This window comes from Poecilia formosa, unplaced genomic scaffold (genome assembly GCF_000485575.1).
Source record: "Poecilia formosa unplaced genomic scaffold, Poecilia_formosa-5.1.2 Scaffold92, whole genome shotgun sequence".
Classification (NCBI taxonomy): domain Eukaryota; kingdom Metazoa; phylum Chordata; class Actinopteri; order Cyprinodontiformes; family Poeciliidae; genus Poecilia; species Poecilia formosa.
The window spans coordinates 1,879,079-1,897,366 of record NW_006800031.1 but is presented as its reverse complement, the minus strand read 5'-3'; the positions used below and the strand labels follow the sequence as shown (position 1 = coordinate 1,897,366).

The window sequence follows — 18,288 nt, the reverse complement described above, 5'->3', positions numbered from 1 at the left end:
AGCCAAGATACTGCGCAGAACCCTCAAGCTCCCAGGCCTCTGGTAGAGGACCCGAGCTAAGAGGATGAAAGAGACCACCCGCGGAGGGTGAGAAGGGAATTTTTTTTTTTTTTTTTTTTATATATATATATGTGATAAATGTTACAAGCATGAAAGCATCCAGAACAGGAAATGTGTTTCAGAAATGAGGCTCAGTGGGCAAAACAAATTACACAACATGGAATTTTATTATTTGCAAATCACTTAATAATCCAATGCAGTTTATGCTCACCTGTTGCATATCCAGAAGTAGATTTGCTTCCAAGACTTTCTTGCAATTATTAAAATGGTCTTTCTTCCTCTGCTACTTTTTTGAATCAGTATCCTTCAAACTTTCTCCAGCTAAATTAATTTAAGCTCAAAGTATTTATTTATAATTTCCAAAAGGTATGGTGGAATTTATGGCCAGGCTTACACTCCTTGAAGTTCACACATGACTTTCTCTTTCATGTTTCTATTGAGCAGCAGAGCTGAATATGTAGGTTGCACCCATAAAAAAAAAAAGCCAGATCTCCTATGTCAGTGTAAAACTGCTCATTCTGCTGTTGACTCTTGTCTTGGGGTTCTGCTACTGCAGGTACCTGATCAGAGCCTGGATAACAGCTCTGGTGAGCATGGACCCTGTTAAAAAAGACATGAGTTGTCATTTGCTGCAAGCATGTCAGGTTGGACTGATCTTGACAAGACCCCTGCCAGAGCCAGCACAAAGCAAATGTGATTCCTGCCGCTTAGGGCCCCAAACTATCAGAGGCCTCCCATAAATGCTTGAAATTCAACATGAACCATAAATCTGAAATTTTCAATTTGTTCACAAAGAAAATGATTAAATTTGATTTCACAGTTTCAGCATAGATAACAATCTGCCTAGTGACAATCTGAATACTTTTTCTTTGTGTTGAAGCTTGGTTTTTTAACTAATACATATCAGCAGCAAAAAAAAAAAAGCCAATCATCATGATTGCTTTTAGGCTCAGCCAATTAAATGGCTCAGTCGCTCAGATTTTACCAAATCTGTTGAAACACTGTTAGTGGTGGTGATGCTGTCAATAGAAAGATGGGCCCCTCATCAAATTCTCCTTAAGGCTTCATACAACCCCCTTGCTGTAGGGCAACCTTTAGCGAGTGTTACAGTATTATTTTAAGCACAAGTTTCAAATAGCGAGGAAGATCAGTGACAACCAGCAGCCCAAACAAACAGCACCACATGAAGACCAATTCCTCACCCTGTCAGCACTCAGGAACGGTAGGCAGTCTTGTACAGATTACAGTTTACTGGGTGTCTGACAGCTCTCTACCCCGAGAATCCAAAACACACAGTGCATTCCCAGTCCCTTAGGACTGCTAGGAGGCCTGCCATGACTACCCTGTGCTGGCAGCCTGATTGCACTGGTGTTGACAACAACTGGAACTTGATCAGTATCATTTATAAACTTACAAATGCACTTCCTTCCAAATGTGGCACAATTTAAGTGAAAAATGGGATTTAAGTTATGGGATTGAATTTTTTTTTTTTCTTTTTTTTTTACTTTTTTAGAGTTTTATCTGTATAAGTGGAAAAAACATCATTTCTAACTGACATGTGGATGATACAAGCTCTCTATGAGTCCTTCACAGGCTAGTAGAGTGGCCATTCAGAGCAGGTAGTACAAATCTGAATCAACATTGGCCCTCTAGTCTTTGTTTGTACAGGAAATGAATACTGTTGAGCACAAAATTATTTATACCTCTGTCAGATTTAAATCTAAAAATATTTTTATTAACCCAAGAAGTTTGTTTCTGGTGAGAAATAAGACGGGCGTCTCTAAAAAGAAAACAAAACCGTATGAAAGGACAAATGCAAATGCAAAAAATAAGTGAAAATATAATGGTTTTCAGTGAACCTGCAAATAAAAGTGTAAACAGTATGTCTATGATTTGCTTTCAACTGGCCTCAATGTGGTACTCCTAAAGACAATCCAATGCAATCAATTAGGTTTGAAAGTCAATTCATGAGTCAATAGTCATAACACCTGCATAAATAAATAAAGTATAAATGATGCTTTTCTGTGAAGGCTTTAAGTTTGCTAGAGAACAATGTTGGTGAACAAACAGCATCATGAAGGCCAAGGAGCACAGCAGACAGGTCAGGGAGAAGGTTGTGAAAAAATCTAAAGAACATTAAGATTATAGAAAATAAACTGAAATCCTAGAAGTAGCCATTAGGCTTGCAGAAAGTTTGTCAGAGATTCACAGCTCAGATGAGTCAATCTGTTGACCAGACCACTGTTAGTCATAGTGCATGACTAACAGTGTTCTGGTCAACAGATTGACTCATTTGGAGTTTATGAAACAGCGTGAATAAGAAACAAAGTGAAGTTTAAAGTTCACGTCTTTGATTTGTCCTGATTTGTAAACACAATTCAAAGAGGTGGAAGAAGGTATTATTCAGCAGTGAGACGTGAGCTGGTCAGAACTGATGGAAGAATTCATGATGCTAAATTATCATTTTAAACAGCTGCAACAAAATGGTTAGATCAAAGCATCTATAGTGCATTAGAATGGCCTAGTCAAAGTTGAAATCCTAAGTAATCCTAGTCAAATTTTAAATCCTAATTAGAATCTGAGGTGAGACTTGAAAAAAATAATATTGACCCTGGAATCCAATCTGTTTCAGCCTAGAATAGTTTGGAGCAAAGATTTTTCAAAAACGTAATAGTGGTAGAGAAATGCCCCCCGAAAGGTTCTGAAATTTTTCAGATTTTTATAAAAATAAACAAATAATTTAATATAATTGAAAATCATTTCTAACATTTGATTCACAATGCCATTTACTTAGAGGTTATGGTTGTAACATGATGAAATGTGGGAAAAAAATGTTTACGAGGCATGAATACTTTCAAAAGGCTGTGTTAGTTTCCCAGCAGAAAGATTTATTTTAAGGAAGTGAAACCATATGGTTAGATGGAGCTTCCATTTCAATGCTCTGGAGAAATTCCTTTTCAAAAAGCTGACAAAAGCTGATAAATTACAGTCCAATTTCCCTTGCAAACGTTTTTTTAAGTCTGGCAAAGAACTTAAGTTGAGCTTCAGAAAAGCAGTTCATTCTAGATTTTTCTTTTGTGAAAGTGGAGTGTGTCTATTAGACATTAGTTCTATCAAGAGATATGAAGTCAATTTCTGTATGTTATAAAATTTAAAAACTACAGAGTAAAAATAAATCTGTAATTCAAACTTAAAAAAAGCAAAGCAAAAACTAGAAATTTGATGGGGTAACAGCTGCCTTCTTTGTCTCTTCCCACAGTTTTACCATGCATGTGACCAGCCTGGTATCGTGGTCTTTTGCATCATGGAGTATGACGTTCTGCAGTTTTGTGACTTCCTTGGGTCCCTTATGTCAGTGTGGGTCACAGTTATTGCTATGGCAAGGCTAAAATCCATCATCAAGCAGGTATGTTTGCACTGTATTTCTAAGTAATCAACTAATAAGTAATTTTATGGAAACTTGGCTTCTCTTAAACAGTCAATACATGTTTTTCTTTCTTGTCATAAAAGAAAGAAAATGCTGTTTTAAAACTTTTGTGTTTTAAATGCTATGTCAAGAACACTACCAAATGTTTGCGATAAAATAAAGGGAACTGCTCGGTGTATAGAATGTGATTGAAATATTTTTTTATAATAATCTGATCAAACTGCTGAAAGTGAAACCATCTTTAAAATATTAGGAGGACTTGGGTAAATTATAAGGAAGTAAATGATGGTACAATGTTATTTAGTTTTGTCTTCTGTTAGTTATATGCATTTTTGGTTAACATAAGAATCCCAATACCTAGAAAATAAAATAAAATAAAATTAAGCTGATGCTCATCTGCCACTTCTCCTAGTATCTAATCTTTTTGACTCACAATTTTGAGCAGTTCTGATTAAAAACAAATGCTTTAAAGTCCCTAAATTAAGCAATGAGCTTTTCATGCTAATTATGAAAATGGGTTTTGCGAACATTTTTATTTGATACTTACAAAAAAAAAAGATTTTTTGTTTGGTACAGGAAGTTTTCTCAGACCTAAATGACTAGTTTTCCTTTTTTGTCAAATTTGGTGCAGAATGTTTTTCACTGTTAATTTGGTGCAGGGACATTTATGCAAAAAAATATTGTTAAAAGATATGTGTCTATAAACGCAGAGGTGTATACAGGCAACAGCTTTTTCTGCTACTTCTGTAATTAGACAAATAAAATGAGACGCAACAGGACAGTCCATTAAATGGGTTTTGAGTGTCATTGCCACACACAGCACACATTTATAAAAATGACTACCGACACCATTAATGAAGAAAAAAATGACTCTAGTTACTAAAAGTGCAGTAAAACCTTCATGAGTGAGAAGCCAAAAGCGGGTCATTTATCACACCATGTAATCAGCGAGCTAAAAATGGAGAAAAACATCAGTTTAACCTCTCCCATTGATCAGACGTAGTTTTTTTTACGCCCCCACAGCATATCTGTCTGCCTGATACGAATTGCTGTAACAATCTTGTAATAAGGATTCTTTGACATCACTTCAGTGTATGCATCAGTCTACCTTCAGTCTAGTTCTGTGTGAATAGTACGGCAAGTCAAAGCAGAAAAGTGGGTTCATTTGTATACCACCATTCATGCTGAAGGTAATTTAAAAAATAAAGAAACATCGATAAGAGAGCCGCACTTTAAACACAAAGTAGATTAAAAACCATAATATACATCACATAAAAATTTATAAAATTGCATATTTCGAGTCCATAAATAGGTTAGACATGATTAAAATGATCCAATAAAAACACTTATGCACTGAATGGTAACTTGAAGTAAACGGCAACATTTTCAGTTCTGATTTAATGGAGGCAACAGTTTGTACACATCTAACTTTGCTCTTGAGGTGAAAATATTTGTTTGCTCTGAAATACAACTAAACATAATTCTCTCTACCTCAGTCTATACTTATAGTATATAAGTCTATAAGTATATATCATACTTATAGACTGGTCTTATATTTTCAAAGTGCCTGCTGTGCAAAACATTATTCCATTTTTATTACTTTTTGTAATGGGTAAAACCTGGGTTGACATAGCTTGATGGCCATAAAATCTGGCTTCAAAACTAAATGTGTTTTCAAGCCTGCTTGAAAACACATTTAGTCTTAAGTTATTAAAATTCATTTATTAAAAAAAAATCTAATGAAGGAATTGTTTTTTTTAAGGAAGAGAAATGTGTAATCTACCTTGTTATAGCTTACTGGTAGTCTATTTGCTATTAGGCAAGGGTGGGGCAATGCTACATTACTCTATGCTCCATGCAAGCAGAGCAAGCTGCAGTCAGTTTGGCCCTTTGTCTAACATTTCATTTAAAGTTTCATTTAAACACATTTTGGTTGAAAAATGCTGTGTATCTTGACACTGGTAACAAGTCCGTGCCTTTCTTCTCTGTTTTGATGCTTCTATTCATATTTTTCAGATATCCTGTATTACATCATTTTAAATAAAAATCTTCACATACATCATGGAGCATTCCCAATTTTCATCAGCTCTAGATGTTCTAATTGGCTCAGGTATTTACTGAAACAAGCAGTCGTTCCTTAAAATAACAATTATTTTTGGACAGATAGAAATGGCCAGGTATCTGTAATCAGACCTTGGATAGCAATACACTCCACTCGTGTTGTCTTGCTGTGTCAATGAGTGATGAGACGAATAAAACCCAGAACAAAGAGAGATTAGAGTTGTCTAGAGCTGTGTATAGACAAATCTCGCATATGCTTCCGTTCTTAGTTATAAATTAAAAGATCAGTCGTGTTAGAATCTGCGTAGTGTGGCTCTAAATTCTCGGCTTGTTGACATATTGCAGAGAATAAACACTAACAGGTGCACCTTCTCCCTGGGTCACCCCCTGGCTGCACACCAATATGGAGCAGAAAAGTGTGAGTGTAAATGTGTGTCCCTGTCTATAAATGAGACAGAGAAACGCAGGGCGGTGGGGGCGGAGGCTGGAGGTGGTGAGACGGGGAGATGTGAGCAGGGGGAAAGTATGAACATCTGCTGTCCTCTCGGGTTTTCATTTTTGCTTAGTTCTGCAGTATTCAGCCACTAATCAAATCGCACATGTCAGGACTGGCAAGAGGAACCGTGCACGCTTGTGTACTTGAAAAGAGACAATGTGTGTGTTTGTGGGTGTGCGTGTGTGCGTTTGTTTGTAATACCTTGTGGGGACGAGTTTCCTGACATATACTACGTTGTGGGGACCAATTGCTCCTTGTGGGGACCGGAACCTGGTCCCCACAAGGGGAAACCCTGTTTTTGGGTCAGGGGTCAGATTTAGGACTAAGGTATGAATTGAGTTTTGGTTAGGGATAGGGTTAGGTATGTGATGGTTAGGGTTACGAAAAGGGTAAAGGTCAGGTTTAGGCTGTAGAAATGAACGGAAGTCAATGGAAAGTCCCCACAAAGATAGCCACGCAAACGTGTGTGTGTGTGTGTGCGTGTGCGTGCGTGTGTGTGTGTGTGTGCGTGTTTGTGTGTGTGTGTGCGTGTGTGTGTGTGTGTTTATCTATGTCTAGGACTGCCGCAGCAGTAGAGGGTAAAGGACCTTTCATTTTCTGATTGCGTCCATGTGTGTGTGCAGCTCATATGAGATTCACAAAGCCTTAAAAGTTCCTACAAATTTGTCAGCAGAATATCTTACCAGTCTGCAAACAGAAAGCACTCTGGGTCATTTGTTAATCTCACTTTGCTAAAGGTTACTAGTCAGTATTATTAATATGAAGGAAAATAATAGTTATCTTTGTTGGAGTAATAAAAAGATTGTTGTGACTACATTATTTGGTGACCTTTTTACAACGATGCATGAATAATTAATAATTAGAGAAAATTAGCCAGATGATCTGATTTCCATCAGTCTTTGCATCTTGTGTTTCTTCATTCGCCTATCAGGTCTGTTATTGATAAAACAGTACTGTGCAAATATTTTGCATCACAAAACAGATTACTTGAAATAAGTGTTTATTTCAAAAAATCTCTACCTTTAGCGCATCTTTATTTAAGATCTTTGCTGCAATCTCATTAGAGTATAAAAGATGTAAACATTACCCTAATATGACAATGATTAAAATGATGTTATTACTACAAATGTTCTAATATATGTCATTTCAGCAGCAGGAGGAATAATTGTAACTTTCTATTTGCATAAAATCATCTTGATCATGGTATATATTTTGTTCTAAATTATGTGTAAGTATTTTTTATTTGTGATCGTCATACTGGGTTATTAATGAATTATGAACATAGATAACAAGAAAAAAGCTTAAGCTTATGATTTGGTTGTTTACAATTCTCTTCAAGGATATATTGGGTAAAAATGTAAGAGATAATGACCCCTGACCGGTAGATATTTTGGAAGTCAGAAAACGGTGCAGAAAATCTTGCAGCAGAAAATTACCAGATTAAATTAATGTATCATTTTTTAACCTAAGTGCACAACAAAGTTAATCCAAAATGCCCTGAGGCAGACACCTTGTTTTATGTACTCAAATAACAAAATTACAAGGGTTCGAAAAGACAAAACTTCAAAGCAATTAAATCAGCTGATCAAACTGGTAATCATTCCTACAGAAAAGCCTGGGCTGATGATTAAATATTAAAAAGCAACTGAAGTCCAAACAGAAGACCTTAGCTAAACCTTAAAATATCTCTCAAGACCATTAAAACCTTAGAAGAAAGATTGACTTCTTCTTGGAAGTAGAATACAAAGGAGTTCCTGAAACTCCAGGCTCACAGCTTTTCAAGAGCATGCAAATTATATAAATTTACTGTAATTTCTGGTAAAAATATCTTCGAGTTGAAGCAAAAAAAAAAAAACAAAAAAAAACTGCTACAATACATCTCATGCAGACACTCTGTGATTATTCTTAAAGAGCTCAACAAATCAGCTCTGTTAAGTCATAGTAGCCAATAATGGAAGCAGGTCAAAAGAGCATGCAAAACCAATAAAATCAGAGCAACGACCTACCAAAGGTTACACACAAGGTGTCTAACATTATTAAATTCTTAATTAGCTCCATGACCCTACATTTAATAAATAATGTGATTAGCCTGAAACCTGTGCTGTCCATGTTCCCACTTATTAAATTTTAACTGACTTTGGAACATGGTTTGCCCAGTAAGGCAGTGTACTCTTGCAGTGCCATTTAATTCACACGCACACACATCAGAACATGTTACTGTACATTGCGAGGCATGAAAATATGGGTTGCTGATAAAAATAGGCTAACACCAGAGGACAGGAGTTTGCTTTAGCTCATCTGTCACAGTGACTGATAATGATTCATTATAGTAAAAAAAAAAGCCTTGCCTATGAGCATCAGAGCATTCATGCCTGTATACAATGCATGCATTTTTTGGGCACCTCTGTATGATCCAGCAGCGCGGTATGACTGATGATCGGGCTGCACAGAGTCCTCAGGCTGCACCGCAAAGCTCCTTTTCTCCTTGGTCTGTGTCAATTAGTCGTATTCTCCTGCAGGCAGGTCATCCCCTCCCAGCTCCAAACTCCCTGGTTTCTCCTCACATTGTCCACCAGACACAAGAATGCAGGCTAAAGTCTTCCTGAAGCCTGTGTATACAACATATTGATTTTTTCCCCCCCCTACTCTCATTTTATCTCTTTGTTATCTTGTGGCTTTATCTTGAATTGTGAATTGGGGTAAACAAGAATAAAAAAACAACGTTTACTGTCTATTGCATGGGGCTTAGTGTTCATATTTTATTTCTACTGTTTTGTGCCGTCCACTCTCACAGCCTTGTACATTTTTTCATTTTTTTAGGTTCTTCAAAAGGAGCTTTGGGGTTTGGCCTCAACTTGGTAAAAGTCAATGCCTCTCTGATGAAGCAAACTGACAAGACATTTAATCATTTTCTTTATCTCTGTGAAAATTGGTTATTGTCTGTAGGTAACTAACAATTTCAAAAATATAAAATGTACCACATCAACACAAAAAAATGACCAGATGCATCACCTAGATAAATTTCACATTAATTTTGAATATTTATTTTATTCCAAATGATACCATCACTCACATTAGTGATATTTGAAAAACAAACAAGTTTGAAATTGTAATCTAACCAACATACTTCAATACAGTTTACAAATAATTATATAAATAGGTTTGCCTTACCAAATTTGAAAGAAACACACTTTTTGTAGCCACTTTTCTAATCGGATAAGGTAGAGTTTACTCTGGTTTACTCTGTCTTACAAACCTGACATTTAATCGTAGTTGATACATTCTCAGTTGGGTTGAGGTTGGTGCCATATCTGAAGTTTCATCGTAACCAACACCCCAGTCTTTCTCTCCGTACCATAAAACTACCATAAAACTTTTCTCCAGAAACATTTAGCTTTCCCATGCGGCCAGCTTCAAATTTAGAAATGTCCTTGGCGATGCTACACTCACTTCTCTGTAAATACTGGCAGTAGTTTATGATGGGTTTGGACCTTAGAGGTTTGCGGATTGATTTCCATCTTCCGAACAACTTTCCTGTCGTCTTATGGTGATATATTGGGTCTGCTAGATTAAAATTAGAAAGAATTGGCTATCAAACAGAACAACAATTCGCCATCAGAACAGTTTTTGGTTTCTCCGAAGCAGATTAACATTAAGGGTGTTGAACTGGCGGTTAAAATTGTGGGCTATGTTTAAAAAGTCAGGGCCAGGAAACAATTTTAAGTGAGCCTAAAATGTTTGACCAAAAGAGAATTCAGATCTCCATCTAGAATTGGCTCAGGTGTTTGATGGCTATGAAAAGTGTGTGACTTCTGTATCTCAAATCTAATTCTTGCCTCTAAACATTCCTTAAATTGTGTGATTTATTTTAGTCCCACTACTGAAAAAGAAATGTTTGAAGGCATTATTCAGAGCCCAAAATTTGACATTTATGTCCATGATCAGGTAATTTATACCAGAATTTTAAAAAATTTAATTAAAACTTGATAAAGACAGAAAGATATAAAACATTACGAGAGACGCCACATTACTCCAGAGATTAAATTACTAAAACAAGGTTGAGCAAATTGTCCTCCAAGCCTCCAAGGTTACACTGTGCAACCACAGCAGAGATGGAAGCGAATCCCTTTATTGATGATGGTTTTGAAAAATTTGACGAATTTTACAGAAACACGGCAGAAACTCTTGAACAAATGTTTCATTAGCATTATAAATCCTAAAATAAATATCATGCTGTTTCAGTTGTCACAATGTACTGTAGGACAGTGGAGTTCTAGTCTTTTATAGTTAGTGTGACTGTGTGGATGTAACGTTAGTGCCAGTCCATTTACTCTTTAAACTTAACAAAAAAAAAAAAAAAAAAAAATACAATTCAGACCAATCAATAATAGGAGACGTGCTTTTGCCTCACTACACAATCATCCTTGTATTTATTGGTGATGAGATGATTTGAACAGTGTTTATGGGGGACAGTTATTGATCAGTGTGTGTGTTTGTTTTTTTCTATCCTGTGAAGGTGCTGTATCTGCTGGGGGCGATGTCTCTGTCCATGGCTCTGCAGCTGGACCGTCACGGTCTGTGGAACCTGCTGGGACCTAGCCTGTTCGCGCTGGGCATAATGGCTGTAGCATGGGTAACGGGATTTCCTCTGCTCAGATTCAGGCCATTTCTCATTAAATCAAGTTAATTTCCCCATTAGATTTCATTGCACTTGGGGGAAAATTCTAAAATAGATGTGATCAGATGGGTGAAGGTGTCTTCTTTTTTTTAAGGGATTTTAAAAGCTGCCTTAAACTACTTCAAGTAATGCTTTATATAAAGTTATTTGTTGAAAAGAATTTCTGAAAGCCGCACAGTTTGAATCCCGTCTTTCAGATTCACAGTTATCTACACAGCTCTGAATGCATTACAAAGAGGTTTTCCCAGAGGATGAAAGACAATTATTTCAACGCATCTGTGCTTAACATTCAAAGCCGCGCTGGTTCAAACATGCAGAAGAAACGTGTTTTCTGCGCTGTCCTCCTAATGTTCCATGTGCTAGAAGGTGTTAAAGCATTTAATCTATCATGTAAGCCAATTGAGGACTAGAACACGTGTGTGTGTGTGTGTGTGGATAAAAACTAGAGTTTCTGACCAACATAGCTAGTTTATATTAGCATGGAAGAGGCTTTAAAAGTTTTTCTGCCTGTGGGGTATTAGTCATGGCTTGTAGTTCCATTATAACTCTGCGTGTACTTTCACTGACTCTTCGAGTCATAATGTGCTCCCTGAACTGAGAAGATAAAAATAATAGTCTTTCAGGGAGGATTCTTGGAAAAAAAAAAAAAACATAGAGCCTTTAACACCAACCTCTCTAGATGTGAGTCTGAAAACAAGTTTGTTGTTTCCATGGAGAAAAAAAAAACAAGTGTTGAATAAAATGTAGGAGTTTCATTTATGAGAGTTAGTTTACTGTTTGCTGAAGGATCCCTTGAAACTAGAAGAGTGTTTAAATCTTCCCTGCAAAGACTTGTGTTTGAGCATAAAGAGGACAAAGCATTATTATAATCCAAAACAAAATCTGATATTATTTTTCAATGCAAAACAAATTACCAAAAACATTGAAAGTTAATACATCTATTTGAGATTTAGTGTAGATTGTGATTGTTCCTTAACATTCATACCTCTCTCCATATAATTTGGTAATTATCTGTTTCTACAAAAGTCCAATAAACGCTGATCTAAAACTAAAACCGATCCATTATCATGTATTCTACTTCACAACTTGACTACATCAAACAATAATTGAGTCATATCTTTAAATGCATTACTATCTGGTGGTCTCATGGAACCAACAGGAGATTCAGAAGAATTTATTGTCATTGTCAGAAAGACAATGAAATTGCAGACAAACAGTGGGAATACCAAGCAGAAGTCATTTACAGACATTGAGTAAATAACTTCTGTAATATGCATAGAGCTACAAATAAATGTTCCTTTGTTGATTCTTGAGAAAATGCTTCTTTAAATTAAATTCAAAGCCTCCTTCCTTTTTCCCAGCACACGGCCAGCAAAAGAGACTAGAAATATACTAATTTGTAGATTTTCAAATTTCTTTTACCTACAATGAGCACTGTAAGTGTCCAGCATCTTACAATGTTGATGACTGTATGTGTATGATCTCTGGAATACATTTCATTACTGCACATTAATGTTGTCAGCAGTTATTGACATAAACTTGGATCACTCTGGCAGTTCAAATCTGATGTTGAATCTCGGCAGTTTCACAGCAGCTGCTGCTACATTTGGTCCTGCTTATTTCGGCTGAACATCGTCTGTTTCGGTGTGAAGGTACACTGGTGAGCGCTCCAGTTGTATCAGTCCAGCTCATCAGCTGATTATAATCCCACTGGAGTCATTTTAAAAAATCTAAGAGACACGGAAAGCACAGAAACATGCTGCTTTTGATTTTGCTTAAAATCCAAAGGTTTTCTTTATTGTTGGTAGCGCTAAAGCAGAGCAGCTGCATGAAGACTGGGCCACCTGTGAGTGCTTTGAAATGAGGTAGCAACCCATGGCAGCAGCTGTTTCTTCTTGATAAGAGACTAAGCGTTCGTACCAGAGTCCAAAAATACACCAGGTCACTAGTTGCTGTTTCGTAAATTGGTTGCCAGAGGTGTCTGAGTACTTGCTGTATATAGCAACAAGCTTAATGACTTGGCAACATTGGATGTTTGCATCCCGCATCTCTAGCATATCTGTTTGAATGACAAAACCAGAGAGGTCCCTGTGGAGCCAGTCAAAAACAAAAGCACAGCTTTGCTCTGCCTGCAGGTGTACATAATGCAGGTGTAAATGAATTAAAGCTAAACACAGATAATTTATATAATATGCCATAAGAAAACTGTATACTGTAAAGACTCCTGTGCTTTAAAATCTTTCTTAAAAGGTTGATTTACTGGTTTACCAAACACTAGTAGATTCCTCTTTTCAGTCAATTTTCTGTAGGCACTGGCAGATTTGTAATTTAATTATAAATGTCATGTTGTCATGTGCAATTTAACAAATACAAACTCCAAGCATTAGCTTTTTGTGTATTATGACAAGCTCAACATAATAAAAGTCTAAACTCTGAGACAGCATTTCTAATCTTTCCCTGACAAATGAAAATTAGCTACAAAACTGAACTCCTCACAGCAACTTCTTAAAAAAAAAAAGAAAAAGAAAAAAAAAAGAAACTTACTTGGATCTACTGCTAATGTCGCAGGATTTAAAGATAAACCTGTGCAACTGCTTTGATTACTTGACAATTAATAATTTATAGGCTGTTCAGCTGAGAACGTCTGCATTTCAACAGTCTTCCCTCCGCGCTGCGCCTCTCGGATTGAGCGCCACGCGTTCTCTACAAGAGCCCTTTCATTTCAGCTTGTCATGTTTCTGCAAAGCTTGGCATTCTGAATGCTCCCAGACACCACCAAATTAGATCAGTGAAGCGGAGGGCACAGAGCGTCTGCTGCTGCCGCTGCGTAGGGGTGTCATTAGCAGTAAGAGGAAGGGGAGCGGTTCCGATCAGTCAGTTCCAAAATATCCCTATTTCTCCAAACTAAATGAAGTCTTTGACTGGAGGGTGAAAAGACTCTCCCAGTTTAGAATTGTTTGCTTTAACAAAAAAAAAAAAAAAATGCATTGCAGCACAGAAGGGAACTGAACAGCTAAAATACATTTTGTTTTTCACTTCACACAGATTATTAGTCTTCAATCTAAACTGTATTCTGCATAATAATTTAATCACAGCCATTTTCTGCAAGAGTATTTGTAATTATTTTTGCGTCTAATGTAGAGCGCGCATTTCCCTTGATAACATCGCCGTTCTTCACGGTAACATTTTCTGGAAGATCTTTAAGAAATCCAAGTAATCAGTGCTCAGGAGCTGATGAAAATAGAGATGGAGTGAAATGAAATGTTGAAGTGTTTTTGTGCTGTGATTGTGGCGCTTCTGGGAACAAATGAGCACAATCTGTTGATTAAAACAAACAGAGACACCGTATCCAGTTACTGCAAAACAAAACATGAGGATACATGACAGGATAGATAAGAGACTGAGTAACAAGTCAAATCCATCTGCTGATCAGTCTGATGCACGTGGTGAGGAATACAAAACCCTCAGAATAACACAAGTGGAGATTATTAAAAAATCACTGTCCCTCAGCTCCTCAAGTTAGAACTGTCCTTATCTAAAATCCTACTTTAATTATGTGCGAGCTCCAACTCCCATGACCTGTCTCAGAATTGCCCACTCTACATGAAAAGAAATAAATATGGATATTAACAAGTCTGTTTATGCTTTTTTGTGCCATGCTTAGGCATTTTCCACAATAGTTACTTGAGCAGGTTCTGCTGCAGCTCTATGTTTCACAGCTGACACGAGGTTCTCGACAGACATGTTCTTAGTTTTGAGGTCCAAATAATTCTGACTCACCTGCCTAATGATCATTATTCCGAAAGTTTTGAGTTCTATCTTTCAGACATCAATCTAGCCTTCACGTTTTTCTGAGAGAGTAAAGTTTCCTCTTTGCACTCGTCAAATAAAAAGATAAACATGTGCAGTTCACTCTCACCTCAACAGTCAGGAGCAAACCAAACGTAAAAGATTTAAACAGGACAAAAGTAGAGACGGTCTAATCATGCGCACCTGACATGAAATGCTTAGGTGTGACATGAGTGAGAATGTATGTTTTTATATAGCATAGCTTAATCTGCAGACTTTCTTTTCCATATGATGTGAAATAATCTAATATTTTCTATATAATTGAAACTAACACAGAAAGGAAGATGGACAAGATTTTTCTGTGTTTTAGTTTTATTGTAAAAATGCTTCTTTTTTTAAATAAAGATTTAATTTTAGTAATTTGAATGAATATTTGTGGCTTTTCGTAGATTCATGCCAGCATTATATTTAAAATAAAAAAAGACACCAAATATGACTCGGTATATTCTGAACATAATTCTGGGTAAAGCTTACAGCAGCACTGACATGCTTTGTTTGGTGATCCTATCAGACTGTGCGCACCATCCGCCGCCGGCGCTGCTACCCGCCCACCTGGAAGCGCTGGGTCTTCTTCCTGTTCCCCGGCACCATGATCGCCACATCCGCTGTGGCTCTGTACGCCTTCGTGGAGACGGAGGAGAACTACTTCTACATCCACAGCATATGGCACATGCTGATCGCAGGGAGCGTGGGCTTCCTTTTGCCGCCTCGCGCCAAGCCAGACGCCAAGGTGACCCCGCTGAAGCGCAAGCGGGGCTGCGGCTATCAGCTGTGCGTGAACGAACACGAGGAACTGGGCCTGGTGGACCCAGGCATCATAACCATCAACAGCATCTGTACCAGCTGATAAACTCCACGTTCACTACTTTTTACCTTAGAGACACTTCATTGCCTTCTTTTACTGCAGAAATTCACACATGGAAATTAAGCCACAGAACTTTAAAAAGAGGAAGAAGAAAAAAAAAATGTAAATACTTAAATCCTAATGTGACACTGAAATTTTTTTTTTTTCTGTTGTAATGGTCATGGTAATTATGATCAGTATGTAATTATTATCTATAGTTGAAGTTCTGATGAATTGTGGGTGTATAGTGACACAGTGTTGCTTGTGAATATGTATTTAAAGTCAAAGCTGAAACACTGCTGCTATCTGACGGTGACTGTAAATCTGCTTCTGTTGGTTATTTATTGCTGGTCTTGTAAGCAGGCCGAGAGCTGTAGTGTGGGAAGGAAGGTACGGGTTGCTGGTAAACGGTGGACATAGATGGACGTTTACCAAGGGCACGGCTTTTCTGAAATTCTTTTAAGATATATCTTTTGCACTGAGACACAAAAATGTTAGTCTGTAAATTTTTATAACAACAATGGGCATCACAAATGTAAAACCTAGCTGTCATGTGGAATGTTAGACTGTCTTTTGCAAATGCAATGTATCACTTTTACACAAATGTGCTGAGTGTTGTTAGAGGAAAAAAAAAATACCAAACCTCCTTAAGGAGAAGAAAAAGGCAGGAATACTTAAAAGGATAGATTTTTTATTTATTTATTTTTTTGTTAATGAGGTTGTAAGGTGTACTCGTCAACATCTTACCAACAGCTAAATGCATTCTGAGGGACCTCAGTTGAAGAATTACTGAAAAATTTTCTTATAGGAGGAAGAGCCGTTATGGTCAATTTCCCATCAGTTCCGATTCTGGCAAATAGTGAAAAATATGTTTTTCACACTGTCACACATATTTACCTTGGATTCAGATTTGTAATTATGTGAAACTGCAGCATGTGTAGTCATAATGCCATAGTTATTGTTTGGACATGTCACAACTCTGACCTCCAGTGTATACAGCATATTTTCACCACTGCAAATTCATTGATATATATTCTTCACCAGTGATACAGCAATGGAGAGATAACATTACTAAATGTTACATGATGCAGAAACTGTCTGCACTGATGGTTTAACTTTGTCATGTTGAATACCTGCGGTTACTGACACAGCAGGGAACTTGGACCAATGTTCTAATCAATTCATTAAACCTTTGATCTACAGTAAAGCATTACATTTTCACCAAGATAGTCATGGCACTGAGTATGGGGAAAACATCCTGTAAAACAATATAACTTGCTCTACTCTAACTCCGCAACTGATTTGGCACATTTCATCAGTACACATGGAATATTTGTAATGGGCCATTACACAAGTGATGCATGCCTACACCAGACTTTACATTTCACAGAATGCATTTTATTATTTCACGTTTCAATCCAGATAAAAATTTGTTTCATTTCAAAATGAAGCACAACAACCTACATGCCCTCCTCTAACTTATTATCCCATTGAGACTCATGTGGCTACACACCTGAATATGATGGAATCCAGTAGAATAGGAGAATATAGCTACTTTTCTTTCAAATGAAATGTTAACAATACAGAAAACAATTGTTATTTTTTTTCTGTAAAGGCAGGGAAATTAAATATGTGAGTCCATTGGAGTCTCATGGGGGACTTTTGGCCATGAAGGTTTCCAGAGGGAATATCTGGCACCACATAAAAATGCTAAAGCAGTCAAACATTTTGTTACTGCTCTGTCATGTTTCCAGAACTCTAATTAGCACATTATTGGAGAATAATTAACTTTTACAACAGTTTTGTTTTGTAATCAGCAATAATCCATGTAATCAGTGACTTTTAAGTTTGTAAAATTCTGATCACAATTTAATGTTTGATAAATAGTTTTGAAGTTGTTTAGAAAATTCATGAGATAGTTGTATCACAAATTAGTAAGTTTTTGTTTTCCAAGGAGTTCAGACATGCATTAGCAGTATAAAAGGCATATTACAATAAAAAAAATAAAATACTGGATTACGAAAATGTTCTCAAAAAGAAAATGTCCAAATATTCAAGTCAAAATACTACTTTTCTGGAAATTTGTTAAAATTGAATTTCTTAAAATTTGCATTGCTTTTTTATACAGTCAAGCAGAGAAAATATCCCTTGGTATACTCCAAATATAATTCTAATCAGTTTATCCAGCATTTTTTTTTCTTATCATCCTATCATACATTGTGAACAATCCTTTGCAGACGCTGCTGTTTCTTTGCAAAACATCATGCCACAAACACTTAACACACAGGGGTTAAACATGCAAACATTTTCAAGAAACTATTTTAAAAATGTAGGGATTTGCATTTGTATGCATAGTGGAAATATTCTCTGGAAATCTTTCAGCTCGGCTCCCTCGTGAGAATTTTAAGTTGATTCTCCAAACTGATAATGATTTGTGTTTTGACCACTTAAGATGATGACTACTCTTACCTACTCCTCAAAGCAATGCTTCAAAAACAACAGACTATTCTTTTAAGAGACCTCAGACGTAGACCTTTCCTCGCCACTCTTTTTCTGACAGGACCTCTGTGACACCACATTCATGAACAATAAATGTTTTCTTTCTTTGCCTCGGTATCACTTTGCTGCTCTCAAAGCTTTTAAACACTGCACAACTGGTGAAATCTCTCACTAAGACATCACGTTGCCATTCTTGGCCCTAATGGAAGCCAGTGGTTCTCAGACAGTGGGATGAAATGCTGTCAACGGCATCCTCTCAGGAATAGAGCAGGAGTGGAGATAAATAATTCTTCTATACAAGCAACAGATTCAAGGCAGTTCCAGAGAATGCTGTCGATATGTGGCTTTTTTTTCCTTCCTTTTGGAAGAAAAAG

General features: G+C 36.8%; 1 protein-coding gene across 1 annotated transcript in view; it reads left to right on the top strand.

The window, feature by feature from the left end:
- The window catches only part of tmem8b (transmembrane protein 8B), a 51,110-nt gene extending 33,086 nt beyond the window's left edge, over positions 1-18,024 (top strand). The window contains exons 11-13 of the mRNA XM_007557884.2: positions 3,320-3,466; positions 10,561-10,677; positions 15,083-18,024. Of these exons, the coding sequence (XP_007557946.2) occupies positions 3,320-3,466; positions 10,561-10,677; positions 15,083-15,418 (600 nt within the window). The 3' untranslated portion in view covers positions 15,419-18,024. The remainder of the gene's footprint in view (positions 1-3,319; positions 3,467-10,560; positions 10,678-15,082) is intronic.
- The last annotated feature ends 264 nt before the right edge of the window (positions 18,025-18,288 follow it).